At 46.3% G+C, this 20,615-nt stretch overlaps 1 protein-coding gene across 4 annotated transcripts in view; it reads right to left on the bottom strand.

Annotated features, from left to right (window-relative positions):
- LOC147021837 (ankyrin repeat and SOCS box protein 4-like) overlaps positions 1-20,615 on the bottom strand; it is a 32,860-nt gene that overhangs the window by 5,060 nt on the left and 7,185 nt on the right. For 2 of the 4 annotated variants that reach the window (XM_085892237.1, XM_085892235.1), the window contains 3 exons: positions 15,536-15,747; positions 14,242-14,520; positions 1,146-1,259 (listed from right to left, as the gene is read on the bottom strand). In XM_085892237.1, the coding sequence (XP_085748363.1) occupies positions 1,146-1,259; positions 14,242-14,520; positions 15,536-15,747 (605 nt within the window). Of the gene's footprint in view, positions 1-750; positions 819-1,145; positions 1,260-14,241; positions 14,521-15,535; positions 15,748-16,304; positions 18,647-20,615 lie in introns of those variants that run through there. The other 2 variants (XR_015060960.1, XM_085892236.1) reach the window with 2 other exon arrangements.

Here is a 20,615-nt window from a genome sequence, read left to right as displayed (position 1 = left end):
GTTAAAATCTGGATATAAACCAGTATTCCTGTAATCTGATAATTTTAGAGACATTCAATCATTTTTTTTTTCTGGGTGAATCGGTCGTTTTCACGTGTCCGTGTGGAAAGTTGCAGGGAGGGGGCTCCACCGAGCAGCATCTACTGTGTCTGCTGCAAGCCGGATAACTTGTTTCTTGTTTCTAGATAGATTGTCCTGGCTGTCATCCTAAATGCTGTGTGGGCCACGAACAGGTTTGATCATGGTAAAGGAACATGGCATTTTTAATATTCCTATCTTATCATCACAGTGACCTCTGGCTCGTGGTAGAGCTTCTACGTAAATCACATGCAGGACAAAGATATTAGGAGACGTCATTGTAGTTTGGCATAAATTTACATCAAGGACATTATATTAGTCGACAATAGACTAAGTTGTGTGTGTGTTATGGGACTTAAAACACCCGCTCTCATCTTGGGAGGGAAGAGCGGTGGGGTGAGGTGGGAGTGCTGGGAATTGGGGGCGTGTGGTCGATGTGAGGGGGTGAGGCTAATTTATTTTGTGCCCGTGACTACTAAATAATAATACCCCTTCCCTCCTGTAGGAGTCAGTAAAGCACATACACTGTGCCTCGTGTACAGACGAAAAATTACAAATCATCTACCCACCCTCATGGGGAAAGTGGGGGCGGGAGGGGGGGGTAGTCTGTGCCCATCACAGGACCCTGGGTACCCGCAGTCCCAGCCCACATACATACAGATAATTGTCGACCTTTAATATGATGTGCACCGATGTTGCTCACAGAGATTTAGATTGGAACACCATCAAGCCAGTCCGACCTGTTGGTTCAAACCCAGGCAATAATGCCAGGGGTGTGTTCAGTTACCATGTTTCTTCTGGAGCACTCAATCAAACACTCCAATGGAAACCGTTGATAAGGAGCGGCTGGCTTGGCAAGTGATTAGCTAGCTGCTCGGTAACTACACACACCCCTGGGGTGACACTTGGTTTCACATCTCCACAACAGTGAAGGAGTTTACTTTGAAATTATGCTTTTTTGAAAATTATGCAACTAATGTTTATGAATAGGAAAATGTTTCATCATCATTTGTATGTTTGACCAATATGACCTTTTTTTTTTTCCACAAATTTGTGGTTGAACTCACCTCTCGATGTTCTGGGGAAATCGCCTTTTTCCAAAGGCTGGTGATTCTCAGTGACTTGTAACAGTTAGCAGTCATCTCAACAACCACTGGAGAGTGGCTGCATGCCTCTAAAACCTGCACAGGAAGAGTAAATATTGTTTGGATGGAACTGCATGGTATCATTCTCAGATTATATCTCTCAGGGTAAAGGAAACAGTTTAAACAGCGTCCTTAACATTTTGCTTTGCTGCTCTTGCGCGTCCTCTTTCTGCTCTTTCCACCCTGTCGTTCACCCAAGGTCATGATCTTCCATCTGCTTGGAAATCGGCTAACATTACAGCATTACATAAAAAAAGGGACAAAAAACGATTCCCCTTCACTGCAAACCTATCAGCTTACTTCTAATCATCATCAAGGTCATGGAATCTGTCATCACAGTTGATATAAAATCATTCTTTTTCTCCAACAACTGAATTTCAGATCAATCTGATATTAATATCATGTAAATCTGATGTCTTCAATATCATGTCATGTAAACTATATAAAGACAAAGTGAAATTAATTAAACCAGTTTGCCCCCACACACTACTTAGTGGGGCAGAAAACAGCAATTTTTGAGAGGAATCATGCAAATGATGATACAAGCATCAAATTTGGCACATTTGTTCTCCAGGGGATTATAATCAAATCTGCCTGATTGGTCATTTGAAAATCTAAATTGTTCAAAATTCAAAATTTGGACACAAAGTCCGACCAGCAATAGCCAAGGATTCTCCGAAGAGAGTTAGTACCAAAGGAATTAAGTTGCTGTCTCAGATCCCTGGTCAGAGTCCAAGTCTCACATCCACAGAGCAAGACGAGAAGCACCAAGAATCTGAAGACTCGGACTTTCGTCCTCCCGCACAGGTACCGGCAGCGTCCACACTCCATAATCCAGTGAATCCATGACTCCCCAGGCCCGACTCACATGTCTTTGACATCTGCCTCACAGCCAGCAGAAACAGGAATATCACTGCCAAGGTAAGTGAATCTCTCCGTGACCTCAACATCCTCACCACTAACAGGTACAGACAAGATGGCAGCATCCAATATGTCATTAAAAGCCTGGATCTTAGTTTTGACCAAGGAAACCATACTCCCAGTGGCTCCGACTCCTCATTCAGCACCTCATGGACCCCCAAAAGGATATCCAGAGTCTCCACAAAGATGACTTCATCATCTTTCAAATCAAGCTCAGAGATCTTCACGTTCCAAAACGATGCACCGCAGCTTTATCTCTCCAACAGCCTCCCCAGAATCCTGTCCATAAAGTGCTGAAATGTGTGGAGGCCAGTACACACCTCCGAGAAACTCTAGTAACAACTGCAAATAAGTGAGAGATGGTACCACCACATCTCACAGCACTCTCAGTACCAGAGTATAGTTCAGACATCATATTGATCAGTTTTGGTGACACCCACGAAGACAAAGAATACTCCAGAGGGCATCCCGATTCGCTGAATTGAACGCTTTGCAGAGGTCAACATAGGCTGCAAGTAGCCCCTGCCGAAACCTTCGTCTGCGTTAGGCGAGAACTCAAAGGGCAAGGGTATGGTGAATCGTTGACCTCTTTTGTGGAAAGTGGGACTGCTTTGGGCCTTGTTGCTCAAGCAGAGGTTGGTGAACCATATCAAGAATTATCTGAGCAAAGACCTTTCCTGGCACTGAGAGCAGTGTCACCTCTCAACTGTTGTTGCAGTCCTGGAGATAACCCTTCCCTTGCCAAAGAGGGACAACAGCCCCCTCTTCCAGTCAGTTGGGATGATGCCTGAGTTTCAGGCAGAGCACAGAACTGCATGCAATGAATGACATGAGTGCAGCATTTCCGCCACTCTTGAGAAGTTCAGCATGGATGCCGCAAATCCTATGAGCTTTACCCTATTTCAACCGGTTCACTGCAGCCTGTGTTTGCACAAACGAACTCCTCAGCTACCCTCATCCTTGAGCTTGCCACCATCCAGCCGAGGCTGGGATGGTACCATTCTCCCGGATTTAAGCTGCAACTTCAAAATTGGTACCACAAGCCTGTGGTCAGTATTGAGGAACTGGGCACTCCGTTGGACCCTGCAGTTCTGGCTCATCCTCCAGCAACCATCAACGAGCACATGGCCAATCTCCTTTGCCACACCACCAGTGTTGGAGTGCAAAGTCCAGCGATGAGCCTGTGGGCACTGAAACCATGAACCAGCCACCCGAAGTCCATGGCTTCTCGCAAAGTCAAGGAACTTAGTGCTGTTCAGGTTCACAGTTCCAGACACATGGGGACCAACACACATCTCATAACCATCCCTATCAGTTCCAGTCGATGCATTGAAATCCCCCAAGACTGGAAGAGTATCTCACCTGGGGCACTGATCAATCACAGACTCGAGCGTGGCATAGAATGCATCCTTCACGGTGAGATCACTCACCTCATTCGGAGCAAAAACAGAGACCAGGGAAATGACACCTAAGGAGTGACGAATCCTTAGTGTCATAATATGCTTGTTGACCGGTGTTACCTCAATTATCATTGGAGTCAACTTATTGAACACAGCTACAGCAGCTCCTTGGGTATGGTAACCATCAGAGCGACCAGACCAATCGAAGGTGTAACCACCCACCATGATCTCTCCATGATCCAGTCTCTCACCCTCAGAGAGTGCTGCAATATCGATGTTCAAATGCTTGAGCTCAGATGATAACATAGACAGGTGATCATCCTCTCTTCGAGTTAGTACATTCCAGGCACCCACCCGAAGGGACCGCCTCAGGTTAACCCAAGGAGACCGCTGTCTGGTGGATGACACCTCAACACCACCCTGACACCCACTACCGCATTCTGACCCGGGAAGGTTACCCTGTGGTTTTCCTCTTATCATCAAAGATTGGGGGCCCTGAAGGCTTTGCCCCAATCCCGTCATCCAGTCATCTGCCCTGCGAAGGGAAGCTGCACAGGAGGCACTTCCACGGAGTGGGTTTTCAAGTTTTTTTGCGTTATTCTCGTGTTTTGCGGAGTGAAGGGTTTTACGGTGGCCGGAGTGCCAATCCTGCCACCAACCTCCGAAACAAAAGTAACCCAACTGCAGGAGGACGTCCACAGACACAGTTGGGCATTAGATATGGATGGCCGTTGGTTCACAAGGAGCTCCTCCACCCTTTGGCAGGTTTAGTTTTTAATCCTGCTGGATGTCCATATCCAAACACCCTCCTCACCAGGAAACCTGGGCGCGGAGACGGTTTAGTTACCGACAACCCGACCATGACACAGGTTATTACAAGTTTACATGGTATATGTAGCAAGTCACAGATCTAATCAGGCCTGACCTGACCTGACAATAAATAGGTGCACATCGTATTAAAAGTCTCCACCCTCTGCCGTACCATCTGTCATCCCTCAGACCGGCAAGCAGCAGCTTCTTCGCTCACTCCAGATCTGGATAAAATCACAAACTGGTCCAACACGTGGAACATGTCTTTCAATCCACACAAATCTCACACTCTCACTATGTCTCTTCGAAAGGACCGTTTACAAAACCCCCCCATCCACTTTCTCAACAATCCTCTGGAAGAAGTCTTTTCTTTCAAGCTTCTGGGTCTCACTATCTGCCATGACCTTTCCTGGGAAAGTCACATTTCCAACCTTGCCTCAAAAGCCAGTCGCCGACTGGGAATCCTCCGTCGTGCTAAGTCCTTCCTCGGCCCTCTTGAGCTCCTGACTACTTACAAAGCTTTTGTCCGTAGCCTGATGGAGTACTGCCCTCCCCTCTGGGCTGGTGCTCCTGCCTCCCACCTTTCTCGGCTTCACGCTGTCGAAACCAGGGCTTTTAAGATCATTGGCATCTCCCGCAATGAAGCTGAGTCTTTGGGCCTCTCACTCAATCACCGCAGGTTGGTCGGTGGTCTTTCTGTCTTCTACCGACTCCTCTCCAGCCTTGCCCCCCCTGCTCTCTCTGCGATTTGTCCCAACCACATTTCCACAGGGCGCTCAAGGTCTGCCAACAACCCCCTTCTGGTAAAACTACCAAAATCACGAATCACTGCTCATCTTCACTCTTTCATTCCTCTTTTTTCCCGCCTTTGGAATAAACTTCCTCACTCTATTCTTTCCCATTCTTCCCTCCAGGCTTTCAAAACAGCTGTTCACCACCACCTCTTATCTTCCCCCATCCAAATCCTCGATCTTTTCTACACCCGATAATCCACCCAAGCCCACTTCCTTCAATTCTCCTGCTTTCCTTCCTGAAAGTCCCTGTAATGTCCATCTTCTCTTCGCCATGTTCCCCGTCCCATCCCCATCCCTCTCCCTTCCACAGTTCACCTAATGTGTCTGTTCCCCACTGTTTTGTCCCTTCCACTCCCGCCCCTCTTGTCTCATGCCTCCCTGCTGTGAGTTGTGTGTTAGCTCTCATACGAGCCTCGACCAAGGTATACAAAAAAAAAAAAAAAAAAGTGCTACTTTCACACCTCGAAACCCCCTGTGTAAAATAATATTTGGCTGTGACATCCCCTCTGCTCCCACCTCTTGTTTGTCTGTGGATTGTAGCATCTTCCAAACAGTGATGCCTCTCTCTCTCACACACACACACACACACACACACACACACACACACACACACACACACACACACACACACACACACACACACACACACACACACACACACACACACACACCATGAATTAACTTTTAACCACTCATCCCTGCTCTCTCTTCTTCACATGTGGTGATTTCAATTGTCACTATGCAACTTGGCTGGGTGTTGGTACCCCTCTCACCAGCCGTGGCACTTTGGCAAAGGACTTCCGTAACTCCATGGGACTGACTCAATCTGTGAAGGTTCACACCCGGATTGCTCCCAATGGCAAATCTTCCCTTCTGGAATTGGTAATGACAAAATTTCCTGCAAATGTCTCCTGTTCTTCCTGTGTTCCAATTGGTGCATCTCATCATATGCTTGTGAGAGTCAACATCTCTCTGGCTATTCTTAGAGAGTTGCTTCAGTGTTGGTGAGTCTGGCAGTTCACTTTGACTGACTAGCAGGGTCTGCAAGCCACCATCTCACTTCAGGACTGGTCTCTAACATCTACCACCCATGATATTAACTCATCCTCAAAATTATTCCACAGAAGTCTGCTTCCTGGAAGGCAAATTCGACCGAAGGCAACCTGAGGTCAGGTCAGGTATGGGAGCATGTGCCAGAACAGCACGTCGCTGCGTCCACTTTCCGCCGGTACTCCAGGGGCCTCCGTCTGGCCATCCCCCAGGCAGATGCCAGGCCCATCCCCATCTCCTTGAGGTGATGGTCAACCTGTTGCAACCATGAGGCACGTGGTCGACCCACTGGCCTCCTCCACTCATGAGACTCCCTCGCTGAGAGAATCTGGTGAGCAGGATCAGAGTCAGGAAAACGAGCCACATGTCCATACAGCCGCAACTGACGCTCACGGACTATGCAGGTAACAAATCTCATCCGAGTCTCTCTCAGCAACCGCTCGTTGGACACAAAATCCGACCGGCGATAGCCAAGGATTCTCCGAAGAGACCTGGTACCAAATGAATTAAGTCTCCGTCTCAGATCCTTAGTCAGAGTCCAAGTCTCGCACCCATAGAGCAAGACTGGAAGTACCAAGGACCTGAAGACTCGGACTTTTGTCCTCCCGCACAGGTACCGGCAGCGCCACACCCCATGATCCAGTGAATCCATGACTCCCCAGGCCCGACCCAGACGTCTATTGACCTCTGACTCGCAGCCAGCAGAGACATGAATATCACTGCCAAGGTAAGTGAATCTCTCCACGACCTCAACATCCTCACCACAAACAGACACAGACAGGACAGCAGCATCCAAGATGTCACCGAAAGCCTGGATCTTAGTTTTGACCCAAGAAACCCGTAATCCCAACGGCTCCGACTCCTCATTCAGCACCTCGAGTGCCCCCAAGAGGATGTCTAAAGTCTCCGCAAAGATGACTGCATCATCTGCAAAGTCAAGGTCTGAGATCTTGACATTCCCAAATGACGCACCGCAACTTGATCTCTCCGACATCCTCCCTAGAATCCAGTCCATACAAGTGCTGAAAAGTGTGGGGGCAAGTACACATCCCTGACGAACTCCAGTAACAACTGGAAATAAGTCAGAGATGGTACCACAGCACTCTCAGTACCAGAGTAGAGTTCAGACATCAGATCGATCAGTTTTGGTGGCACCCCACGAAGACCAAGAATCCTCCAGAGGACATCCCGATTCACTGAATCGAACGCTTTACAGAGATCAACATAGGCTGCAAGCAGCCCCTGCCGAAACTCTCGTCTGCGTTCGGTGAGGACACGAAGTGCAAGGATACGGTCAATCGTTGACCTCTTTGGTGTAAAGCCTGACTGCTCTGGACGCTGGTGCTCAAGCAGATGGTGGCGAACCCTATCGAGAATTATCCGAGCAAAGACCTTGCCCGGCATTGAGAGCAGCGTCACCCCTCGGTAGTTGTTGCAGTCTTGGCGATCACCCTTCCCTTTCCAGAGAGGGACAACAAGGCCCCTCTTCCAGTCAGTTGGGATGATGCCTGTATTCCAGGCAGAGCACAAAACTGCATGCAACGACACGAGTGCAGCATTTCCACCAGCCTTGAGAAGTTCGGCATGGATGCCACAGATCCCTGGAGCTTTGCCCCGTTTCAACTGGTTCACCGCAGCCCGTGTTTCCACAAGCGTAGGTGGACCACAGTTGATTCGAGGGTCAGCAACAGGGATTGTAACACCCTTGACGTCCAACTCGACAGTTGGGGGATCAGCCTGGTACAACCGCTCAAAGTAACCGGCCCAGCGGGCCTTCACTTCAGACTCCTCTGTCAAGAGCCGACCACTCTCTGCTCGAACTGTAGTGCTCCGAGGGATGGGCTTGGATGAACGTAATGCGCGAATTCCCCTGTAAGCGGGACGAGAATCACCTGTCCACCGGTGATGCTCTACCCCCTCACAGATTCCTCGCACATAGGCCTCCTTGTCCACCCTCAGTGCACGTACAGTTTTATGCCTCAGCTACCTGAACAGCTCAGCTCTGCCATTCAGCCTGGCCCTGCGACTCTGGTCAATGGTATCCAGTGTCCCTTGAGAGACAAAATTCTTCTTTGCCCTGCGGTGAGCTCCAAGGCATCCACCGGCAACATCAAGGACGGTGGTCTTAAAGGCGCTCCACAACTCTTCAGGACCCCCAAAGCACCCAGACCCCCCAAGTGTCCACTCAGCCTGTTCGCAAACTCCTCAGCTACTCCCTCATCCCTGAGCTTGGCAACATCCAGCCTTGGCTGGGATGGTACCATTCTCCAGGATTTAAGGTGCAGCTTTAGAGTTGCTACAACAAGCCTGTGGTCAGTATTGAGGAACTGAGCACTCCGGTAGACCCTGCAGTTCTGGATCATCCTCCAACGACCGTCAATGAGGACATGGTCAATCTCCTTTGCCACACCGCCAGCGTTGGAATACCAAGTCCAGCGATGAGCTTGTGGGCGCTGAAACCATGAACCAGCCACCCTAAGTCCATGACTTCTTGCAAAGTCAAGGAACTTAGTGCCATTCTGGTTCATAGTTCCTGACCCATGGGGACCAACACACACCTCATAACCGTCCCTATCAGTCCCAGTCGATGCATTGAAATCCCCCAAGACTAGAAGTGTATCTCGTCTGGGGCACTGATCAACCACAGACTCGAGTGTGGCGTAGAATGCATCCTTCACGGTGAGATCACTCGCCTCAGTCGGAGCATAAACAGAGACCAGGGAAATGACACCTAAGGAGTGATGAATCCTTAATCTCATAATACGCTCGTTGACCGGTGTTACCTCAATTATCATTGGGGTCAGCTTATTGGACACAGCTACAGCAACTCCTTGGGTATGGTAACCATCAGAGCGACCAGACCAATAGTAGGTGTAACCACCCACCATTATCTCGCCGCAATCCATTCTCCGAACCTCAGAGAGAGCTGCAATCCCGATGTCCAAACGCTTGAGCTCAGATGATAACAGAGATAGGTGATCATCCTCTCTTAGGGATAGGACATTCCAGGCACCCACCCGAAGGGAAGGGACCGCCTCAGGTTAACCCAAGGAGACCGCCGTCTGGTGGACGACACCTCAGCACCACTCCGACACACTCTCCCGCAATCTGACCCAGGGATGTTACCCCATGGTTTCCCTCATATCAAAGATTGGGGGTCCCGAAGGCTTTGCCCCAATCCCATCATCCGGTGAGCTGCCCTGCGAAGGGAAGCTGCACAGGAGGTCCTCCCACGGAGTGGGTTTTCAGATTTTTTTGCGTTTTTGCGTTTTGCGGAATGAAGGGTTTTACGGTGGCCGGAGTGCAAATCCTGCCACCAACCTCCTAATAAGAAGTGACCCAACTGCAGGAGGACGTACGCAGACACAGTTGGGCACTAGATATGGATGGCCGTTGGCTCACAAGGAGCTCCTCCGCCCTTTGACAGGTTTTGTTTTTAATCCTGCTGGGTGTCCATATCCAAACACCCTCCTCACCAGAAAACCTGGTGGGGGAGACGGTTTAGTCGCCGACAACCCGACCATGGAACAGGTTAGTACAGGTTTACATGGTACCTGTAGCAGGTCACAGATCGAACCTGACCTGACAGACAGTCTGAGGTCACTCCACAAAGCCTGAAACAAGTATGTCCACTCTTAGGAGAATGAGAAAACATCTGTCCAGCCACAAGACTGACCTTTCCAACTTGTCTCCTTCCTTTAAAACCTGGTGCTGCCTTATTAAGTGCGTCTCCAGAGTATGCTTTACCCTCCATCCCTTCCCTCACTTCAAATGGTACCAATGCCAACTCCACTCATGAGAAGGCCGAATGGCTCTATTCTGCGTTTGCTTCCAAATCTTGTCTCCAAAACCCTCATTTCTTGTACCAACTCGACCCAGTCGCGTCCAACTGCTCCTGAACTCTGTGTCTTTTTCACCTGAGAAGGTGCAGAAGTTTCTGGTAACCCTCGACATCATTCTGGTGACATCATTCTGCGACTGGCCCATACCGCATCAGTGCGCATGTCCTAAAAACTGCTCTGCTGCTCTTGCACATCCTCATTCTGCTGTGTTCACCATATCATTTTCCCTCAGTCAAATTTCATCTGTTGGATATCAGCCAACATCAGTGCTTTACAGAAACAGGGTGAAACTATTCATAAAACATGTTACCCCGTGCAATGTTCAATTACATACTGTATATCAATTAGAATAAAATAATGATTTTAAAGTTTGTTTAAAAAAAATTCTGGAAGTTTCGCACTAGTGTTGAAGCAGTCTTACCTTATTTCACATGTCCAAGTACTGCAAAACTGGAGGTTCTTGGAAATGAGAAGAAGTTGATTTGTGTTCTCGTGTTCAAGTTTTCAATTCAATGAAAATAACGATTGTAAATGTCGTACAAGTTTACCAACGTTTTACTGCCATTGATGTAGTGGCGATTACACCACCCTATATAACATGTTATATTAGTTCTTTGTACCTGTTGTATGTGTACTTTGTAACATCCTTAAAAACGGTAAGTTTCCTGTTAGGAATGATTTTCAATTTTGTTTCACCACCGGATATGCAGACGGAGCAAAAAAATATCTCACTCTTCTCTGCGCATGCGTCATCTTGACAAATTCAGAGACAAAGTAAAGTTAAATGGCAGGTTGGTTTTCCGATTCATGTTCAAAATATCACATTCAATAGAAATAAAGTAGTTCCTTGATCATAAACTGACGTTCGTGGACTGGCGGACGGAGAGCCGGACAGGCGTGAACCAATTTCTGAACCGTGCTTTTCGCTTCGCATGCGCGGGGTAAAAACCAATCCGCTTGACTGCAGACCTATCAGAGTACTTCGAATCACCAACAAGGTCATGGAATCCATCATCGCAGTCAATTTCAAATCCTAATTTTTCTCCAACAACCTCAACTCGGACCATCAGTTCAGATTCACCCCACTCATGCTACCCTGGACATGCTGCTTCTGCTCTCCCAATAACTGATGGCTCTGCCCAATATCAGACATGAGATCAGGCCATCTCTCTGAACATATCTTGAGCATTCGATACAGTCTCGCATCCCGCATTGCTCTCCAAATTCTCTGCCTATTGCATCCAATGCCACCTCCATACACAGCTTACTGATTTCATCTACTCTTTTAGCCAACAGGTGGCTTTAAATGAGATCTTATCGGCTCTTCAGGTCAGGTCAGGTTCGATCTGGAACACAGGCATCATCCCAACTGACTGGAAGAGGGGCCTTGTTGTCCCTCTCTGGAAAGGGAAGGGTGATCGCCAAGACTGCAACAACTACCGAGGGGTGACGCTGCTCTCAGTGCCGGGCAAGGTCTTTGCTCGGATAATTCTCGATAGGGTTCGCCACCATCTGCTTGAGCACCAGCGTCCAGAGCAGTCAGGCTTTACACCAAAGAGGTCAACGATTGACCGTATCCTTGCACTTCGTGTCCTCACCGAACGCAGACGAGAGTTTCGGCAGGGGCTGCTTGCAGCCTATGTTGATCTCTGTAAAGCGTTCGATTCAGTGAATCGGGATGTCCTCTGGAGGATTCTTGGTCTTCGTGGGGTGCCACCAAAACTGATCGATCTGATGTCTGAACTCTACTCTGGTACTGAGAGTGCTGTGGTACCATCTCTGACTTATTTCCAGTTGTTACTGGAGTTCGTCAGGGATGTGTACTTGCCCCCACACTTTTCAGCACTTGTATGGACTGGATTCTAGGGAGGATGTCAGAGAGATCAAGTTGCGGTGCGTCATTTGGGAATGTCAAGATCTCGGACCTTGACTTTGCAGATGATGCAGTCATCTTTGCGGAAACTTTAGACATCCTCTTGGGGGCCCTCGAGGTGCTGAATGAGGAGTCGGAGCCGTTGGGATTAAGGGTGTCTTGGGTCAAAACTAAGATCCAGGCTTTCGGTGACATCTTGGATGCTGCTGTCCTGTCTGTGTCTGTTTGTGGTGAGGATGTTGAGGTCGTGGAGAGATTCACTTACCTTGGCAGTGATATTCATGTCTCTGCTGGCTGCGAGTCAGAGGTCAATATACGTCTGGGTCGGGCCTGGGGAGTCATGGATTCACTGGATCATGGGGTGTGGCGCTGCCGGTACCTGTGCGGGAGGACGAAAGTCCGAGTCTTCAGGTCCTTGGTACTTCCAGTCTTGCTCTATGGGTGCGAGACTTGGACTCTGACCAAGGATCTGAGACGGAGACTTAATTCCTTTGGTACCAGGTCTCTTCGGAGAATCCTTGGCTATCGCTGGTCGGATTTTGTGTCCAACGAGCGGTTGCTGAGAGAGACTCGGATGAGATTTGTTACCTGCATAGTCCGTGAGCGTCAGTTGCAGCTGTATGGACATGTGGCTCGTTTTCCTGACTCTGATCCTGCTCACCAGATTCTCTCAGCGAGGGAGTCTCATGAGTGGAGGAGGCCAGTGGGTCGACCACGTGCCTCATGGTTGCAACAGGTTGACCATCATCTCAAGGAGATGGGGATGGGCCTGGCATCTGCCTGGGGGATGGCCAGACGGAGGCCCCTGGAGTACCGGCGGAAAGTGGACGCAGCGACGTGCTGTTCTGGCACATGCTCCCATACCTGACCTGACCCTTATCGGCTCTTCCACGAGCCTTGATCATGGATACAAAAAAACTCTCCTCTCTCTGTCAAGGGTGGAGTGCCCCGAGGCAGTGTTCTGGGTCCAATCCTATTCCTTATCTTGATCAAAGATCTTTCTGGCTATCTGGAAAACCCTCATCTCCTTTCTGATGACTCCATCCTCTACCATGACAACCCCCATTCTACAGTTAGCATGGCAGTAGCCTATTCCCTCTCTTCAGACCTTGACAGAATCATGAGCTGGTCTAAAACTTGGACACACTCTCACTCTGTTACTCCAAAAACACTGTCTGGAGTATCATACCATCTACTTCCTTAACAATCCTTTTGAAGAAATTCGCTCACTAAAACTTTTGGGCCTCACTATTAGCCCTGATCTTCTTTTGGCGAACCACACATCCAAGTTGGCCTACAAATACAATTGCTGAATGGGCATCCTCCATCGTGTTAAGTCTTTTCCTGGCTCAGCTGAGCTTTTATCTACTTACAAGACCTTCATCAGCAGATTTATGGAGTGCTGCTCATCAAATCTGCTGGTGCCCCTGCCTCACATATTGCTCGGCTTGTTGCCATGGAAATCAATACCTTAAAAATCATTGAAATCCCCTGCGATGAAGTTGAGTCTGGGCCGATCATTTTCACATCGCAGAAAGGTCAGTGGTCTCTCTGTCTGGCACCCTCTGCTCTTTCTGTGCGTTGTCTCCAACTCCCCCCTCACCCTCCCACAGTTTTCTGCATGGTGCTTTGTCAACAACCTCTTTCTTGTGAAACTCTAAATCTAGAATCACTGCACACCTCCACTCATTTGTTCCTCCTTTTTCCCACCTATGGACCAACTTCTTTGGTCTCTTCAATCTTATTCTTCCTTGCAGGGCTTCAACACAACTGTTCACCACCATCTCAGGTCATCCCCCATCCACAGTAATATTTTTCTACCCCACCATGAACCCTCTCAAAGCTTACCTCTTTCCGAGTTTCCAGTTTTCCCTTCTACTCCTGTGATTGAGAGTTTGCGGCTGTATCCCTCTTGCTCGTTCCCTGTGTCCTCTTGCCTTCATTCTTCCCCACACCTTTTATTTCTCCAAGTCACCTTCGATTCTGTTCCTCAATCCTGCTGTTGGTGTGTTTCCCCCAACCCTCCTCTTTCTCCTCTCTGTTTTGTTGTGTTATGTTCTGAACCTTTCTTTGGCCTTCCTCCTTCACGAGCGTCGACACTGTATGTATTAAAAAAAAAAAATACTGAACCATTCATCAAAACCATCAGGTGTTTTTTCACAAACCATGTTTGTGAAAAAACGTGATGGATTTGGTTTTCACAAACCATCTCCAACTGTTGACACAAGGTTAAAGAAGTAGGTCTTACTCTTTCATCTGCTCTAGTATAACATGATGCCAATGTAAAGTTCACATTAGGTGTTTGAAAACACTATCACAGCAATTTACTTTGTGAAACTGAAGAGGATTGATTGGTTGGGAGCCATGGTTGAGCATGAGCTGAACGCAGGCCTCAGGCTGGAACTCACGCCGAACTGGTACAACAGAAAGTAGGTACTGCAGCGGCATGCAACCATTCCCATCCATCTTGTTGATATTTGCACCGTAACTGAGTAAGAGCTGCAGGAGAAAGATGTCTGCATTCCATGCAGCTTTGTGAAAAAGGCAGCGGTAGTCACCATCCGTGGCATTGGGGTTGGCTCCAAGTGCAAGGAGAAGCTCACATACCTATTGGAAAAAAGAGTGGGAAAGAAAGAGTTGTCAAAATAATTGCAATAGCCTTCGGGGCGATGCTCAAACCAAAAGAGGCAATGTTTGAATCTTCATCCTTAGATATGTGTTTCTGCTTCAATGGTTTCATCATGAAGACAAAAAAAAGTTACAATGTCGGACGTTTTGCTCGGCCTGTACACTGCTTGGCATCCTCATTGCAAGAAGGGACGTCTAAGAAACAGAGATAAATTGCAAAAACAATTGAGACACAAGGGGATCCTTGAGAAAAGTTTTCTTAAAAATAAATGGGGGCAAAAAACGAGGAGAATGCCAGATTGGATGAGAATAAAGTTCACGACTATGCATTTGATTCACTTCAATAAATGTTGAACACAATAAAACTATTTATGTCCAAAATCAGAAAGACGAAATTGTGCACGTTCCTCTTTTGTGCATTCAACAGAGACCTGTGTTAACACTGTTCATGTGAACAAAATAATGGAGGTATATGGATAACTAAAAGGAATTGTAGGCAATTGCAATTTGAAACTCTCAAAACCAAACTAGAACAGTTTGTACAAAATTATATTGAAGTGAGACTTTGTTTTATGATGTGACAGCATGATAGGTCAAACATAGCATGCTAACTTTCGAGTGATTTAGATTCCTGGGATTATCACAGTGACAACTTCCTCTGCTTTCCAGACACTAGATTTCATTAGAGACTGTCTGCTTTCAGGAGACACTGTGTATTGATAAGAATCCTGTTTTTGATGGGGTTATTGACTGTGAAGTGAGCAATAGATCCAAAAAACATTTTACTAATTCAGGCTTTGATCCTGGCAATTCTATTGTTGATGTGTAATTTTAATGCAGGTTTCAAGACCTTCCTCTAATTTGAACCCTCCCGACTCAATTACTGCTGCAGCAGCTCCACAAGGACTCATAATTGGTCACCCCTATATTGGAAATCAGATCAGATTAGTATTATGATTATAGTGTTGCTATTGCATGGGATTTGTCTGCACACCTGGTGATGTTCTGGCTTGTGCCATTGCATCTTGAGGTCGAGTGACCAGTAGATCGCAGTGGAGAGAGGCGTCTCGTCATCACCATTGCGGATGTCTATTTCTGCACCATATGATATGTACAAAGCCACGTGATCAGCAAGGCCATAGCGGGCGGCCACGTGAAGGGGTGTCTCGGCAGTCGAGTGTCCACTCTCGAGGTTAATGTCTGCTCCTGTGCTACACCAAAGGAATTGCATGCAAAAATATATTGGGTGAAGGGTGGATGGATATCATGCATTTCAAATAGAGCAAAGCTTGATTCATGCAATAATAGGTTTCATCAACTGGAGATTGATAAAGTTGTGCCAACCACCATGGGAATCAAAGTAAGACACATTTCAAGCATAAACCCTGTATCAGAGCAAGATAACAACAAAATATGATAACAACACATTAATGTGAATTATATATATATATATATATATATATATATATATATATATATATATATATATATATATATATATATATATATAGTTGCGGTTGAGGAAATTCGCAAACCACCAGTCAGGTCCCGTAGGTGAGATATCTCTGTAAGTACATGTGTAGTTAGCCCCAAACCCGTTGTTTAGAGGGAATAAATGTCATTCATTTGGGCTGCGACCCTTTAAGATAGCCGTTTTTTTGTTCTATCTTTATTTTGAACCAACCACGTCTCAACCGCCATCACACAACAACCACCGACCGCAACGCCGCTTCACAACAACAACAACGCCAACAGACCTTTACCTTCACAACTCGCTCCCGCAAACATCGCATCACCGCCATTCCAAACGTCGCCATGGCCATGGACCACCACTTTAAACCCTCCACCACCTTCGACTCTCCTTCTGTGGCCATTCCCGCACCGCTTGTGGGCACCGAGCGTCAGGCCGTCCTGGCCTCGTGCGGGACGCGCGCCGAGCCGCGGGTGCGAATAGCGGCCTTTCCGAGGAGAAGTCAGATCAGGAATGATATACGCCCACTTCTGATCCGTCCAATCAGCAAGCATGGGGACGGTTTGGCCCCGCCTCCAGGCGCGTCGGAGTAGAATCGATATATGCAAATTCGAGGATCAGGGGAGATTCAGTAATATGGTTTTTTTTTCATTCAAATTCAGTGGTTTTCAGATTTTTTTGCGTTTTTGCGTTTTGCGGAATGAAGGGTTTTACGGTGGCCGGAGTGCAAATCCTGCCACCAACCTCCTAATAAGAAGTGACCCAACTGCAGGAGGACGTCCGCAGACACAGTTGGGCACTAGATATGGATGGCCGTTGGCTCACAAGGAGCTCCTCCGCCCTTTGACAGGTTTTGTTTTTAATCCTGCTGGGTGTCCATATCCAAACACCCCCCTCACCAGAAAACCTGGTGGGGGAGACGGTTTAGTCGCCGACAACCCGACCATGGAACAGGTTAGTACAGGTTTACATGGTACCTGTAGCAGGTCACAGATCGAACCTGACCTGACATTTACAAGATCGAACCTGACCTGGTAGTGCCACTGATGCAATTCCCCCGTTACCAGTAAGCTGTTACTCATTTTGCTGACCTCAGGAGGATGGCGGGCTGAATCGACCCACCTGGTGTTAATTCAATGGTTGATAGGGGCTTGAACTCAACACCTTAAGAGCGAACTTCAACCACCTTAACTGTTAAGCCAAAATCAGGCTTGCAATTCTACAGTGATGGAGCACAAACGGATTCACTGGACAACTAAGTATTGTTGTATCATGTGCTGTCAAATGTGTTATAAAGTAAAAGAGTACTGCAAATGTTTGTGGAATAACTTGGAAAACCATTTAGTGTTGTCAGCTAATCTGGTAAAAAGCAATGTCACAATTTTTACAAGGGGTGACGACACATTGTGGCTACCCTGATATAAAAGCAAAATGTTTGTTTGTTTGTTTGTGACCTTTTACTGTTTTAAGCTCCTGAGGTTAATCGTGACAAAACTTTCGAGGATCAGATTTACGACCACGGTGCACATAAATAGGGGATTTAAACGGTCTTTAGGTGGTCATTTGGCCCGTTATTGTCGTGTTGCACTCCCGAGTTAATTTCTTTACTACAGCTTTAAATGACGATCTTCTTGATATTTTACGAAAGTCACCCTTCGACCTTTACACACTTTAGACCGTTGAAAGACCCGTTAGTCCATTGATCTTCACTATTTATTTTGGAGGGGGGGGGTGGGCACTTTTGCCAACAAGACATCAGTGTGAGAGCCGCCACACCGCCTGCAAGACTCCGAAGTAGCTGTGATGAGGCCATGGCCCAATGTAGTCCTCTTCGTTGTGATTAACTGGGCTGCAAGCATAATTGTATCCTGCCATCTACTTATGTAGTTATGTTACTTTTATGCTTCGCTTTGGAACACTCATTTGAAACAATTGGGTCAATTTGATAGCACTTATGGCGAATTAGGATGGGGTATTTTCTCATTTGTGTATTATTATGGGTCGCACTTTAGGCCACCAGTGACTCCCAGGCTGTACACTGAAGAACAGAGCCTTAGACCTTAAGACCCTTGGACCCTTATACGACGCTTTCAACACGATATACCCATTAATGACCATGAAAACACTTTAGACCCTTAAGACCCTTGGGAAACTTTATACCCTTGAGATCCCTTCAATCCATCAGACCTTTAAACCATTTTTGACCCTTTTAAGACCCTTAAACCACTTTAGACCCCTTATAAAATTAAAAAAAAATTCACAGAAAATCGTTTTTGACGACCTTTTTCATGCACTATTTCGCATCGCATTACAAGTTGCAATCACAAACCGAAACTGACATCCCAAACTGATGTTGAAAAGTGAAACTGAAACGACTGATCGGATGGGAAACCAGAATGAAATGCTGTGATAAATCACGAAAGCAAAGCTATGGGGAGTATAGAGAGAGGGGGCAGCTCAGGGGGTAGCAAAGTAGGTAGCAATGGGTTTTATAGTTATCTGAGCACACAATATGTAACTGTTTTTTTGCAACACAATAAGACAATCTTTTTTCATCAATACTAGCATCGGCACACCCCTCTGGGCAGAAGTGCCCATTTCGGCCCACCTTCGGTCTTCGGCTAGTGCAATTTAAAGTGGTGATATTTCTACAAAATGATCCTTTCTTCTGGAACAACTGTACACTTGAAAAAAAAAAACGGGATATACTGTAACCATATCTGGCCTTGCTGGACCATGCTGCAATGTTTTTGTCCTCCAAAATGCAATAAAAATATAATTTTTCACAAAGTGATTTGGTTTCTGGGACACACTGTAAAGCTGAAAATTATTTTTGGGACATACTGTAATCATATTATGGCTGGCTGGACAACTACTACATTCTACAGATTTTTTTGACATAAAACGCCAAGTGATCAATTTTGAAGTTTTTGTGACATATCTTCTATCTGTATATCTATCTATATTGTATTCTAGTCTATTCTATGTTCTTCTATATCCTATCTCTTATCTTTGTCTTTTTTTTATTCTTATCTTCTTCTTATCTCCTTTTTCCTTTTCTTATTATCTTAAATTTTTTTTTTAATTTTTCTTTTCTTTTGTCTTCTATATCTTTGCATATTTATCATACTTGGTGTTGGTTTAATGGTTAAGGTGGCTGGTTTAAGATTTTAGGCTCTTGAATTTAAGCCCCTGTCGTTTTGTTAAATAACATCAGGTGGGTTGACTCAGTTGACGTGCTAACACTAAAATCCTTCTGAGAGGGAGGGGTGGGGTGAGGCCTTGGTTAACCCTTGTGAATATGTCTATTAATTCCATTTATTAATGACATACTGTTGGAATGGAATGTACTGTATGTTTTCAACCTTTGGATACTGTTTAAACCCTATAGACCCCATACACCCGTTAGACCCATTTTAAATCTCATAGACACTTTAGATTGCTTAGACCCCTTTTAAAACCCTTTAGGCCAAGCTTAAATGTGCAAACTCCACCCATTCTTGGGGTGGATTTGGGGGGAGGGGGGTGTTGGGAGGAGGGGTGGTGACAGGTGTTAAGCCTGATAGACCCATGTCTAATAATTATATGTGAAAGCTTTGCCTTTCCAAGGTAGACGAAGGTATACCGGACAAGTGTCTCAACGGTCTGCAAACCAGATGAGACACAGTGTCACATTATTTCTATGCTGTTCAACTATGAGTGATTTTCACTACCTCCCGGTTGCTTCCATCAGTCCAAAAAGATGTTCTGTCCACCTCTCATATAAGTAAAATTATTTACGAATTTCAATGCCAGTGTGATGCTAGATATGTGGGCCTCACATCTTTGAGATTGAACAACACTTCCCTTTGGGGATCAGACGGAGTCAGTCACCCAAAAAGAGACAACCAACTCGGGCTTGTAAGAATGTACACAGTATGACAACTATTCCCTGTGCCTCTTCAATTGGTTCCCATTTACTGAATAATCCTCAGTGTGCAGAGCAATATCCTATTGTCTGGTTTAAAATCCAGAGTAGAGGACGCAGTTTTGCTCACTTTCGTGCAATGGAGGCCACATTCATCAGGTCAACCAACCCTATTCATTGTAGACAGAATTTGTCCGAACTTTATATCCATTCTGACTATGATGGCTTCACTGTGTGACAACTCGAGCACAGTCAGTCGGGTCATCATGGAAACCACCAACCTCCTCCTCCTAACTAACCTTCAGCTAATTAGCATTACGTTTCTGTCGGTACTTTGGTGATTCATCTCCCCCTCATCATTATTCATGAGGGTTCATTTCCTCCTCATCATTATTATTCATGATGGTTCATTTCTGTCTCATCATCATGATTCATGATGGTTCATTTCCTCCTCATCATTATTCATGATGGTTCATTTCCTCCTCATCATTATTATTCATGATTGTTCATTTCTGCCTCATCATCATTATTCATGATGGTTCATTTCCGCCTCATCATTATTATTCATCATCGTTCATTTCCTCCTCATCATTATTATTCATGATGGTTCATTTCCTCCTCATCATTATTATTCATGATGGTTAATTTCCCCCTCATCATTATTATTCATGAGGGTTCATTTCCTCCTCATCATTA

This window comes from Eptatretus burgeri, chromosome 8 (genome assembly GCF_056783735.1).
Source record: "Eptatretus burgeri isolate ZD-2024b chromosome 8, Ebu_testis_v1, whole genome shotgun sequence".
In the NCBI taxonomy this organism is placed as follows: Eukaryota; Metazoa; Chordata; class Myxini; order Myxiniformes; family Myxinidae; genus Eptatretus; species Eptatretus burgeri.
The sequence above is the reverse complement of the archived record's forward strand: the minus strand, read 5'-3'. Positions and strand labels throughout refer to the sequence as shown.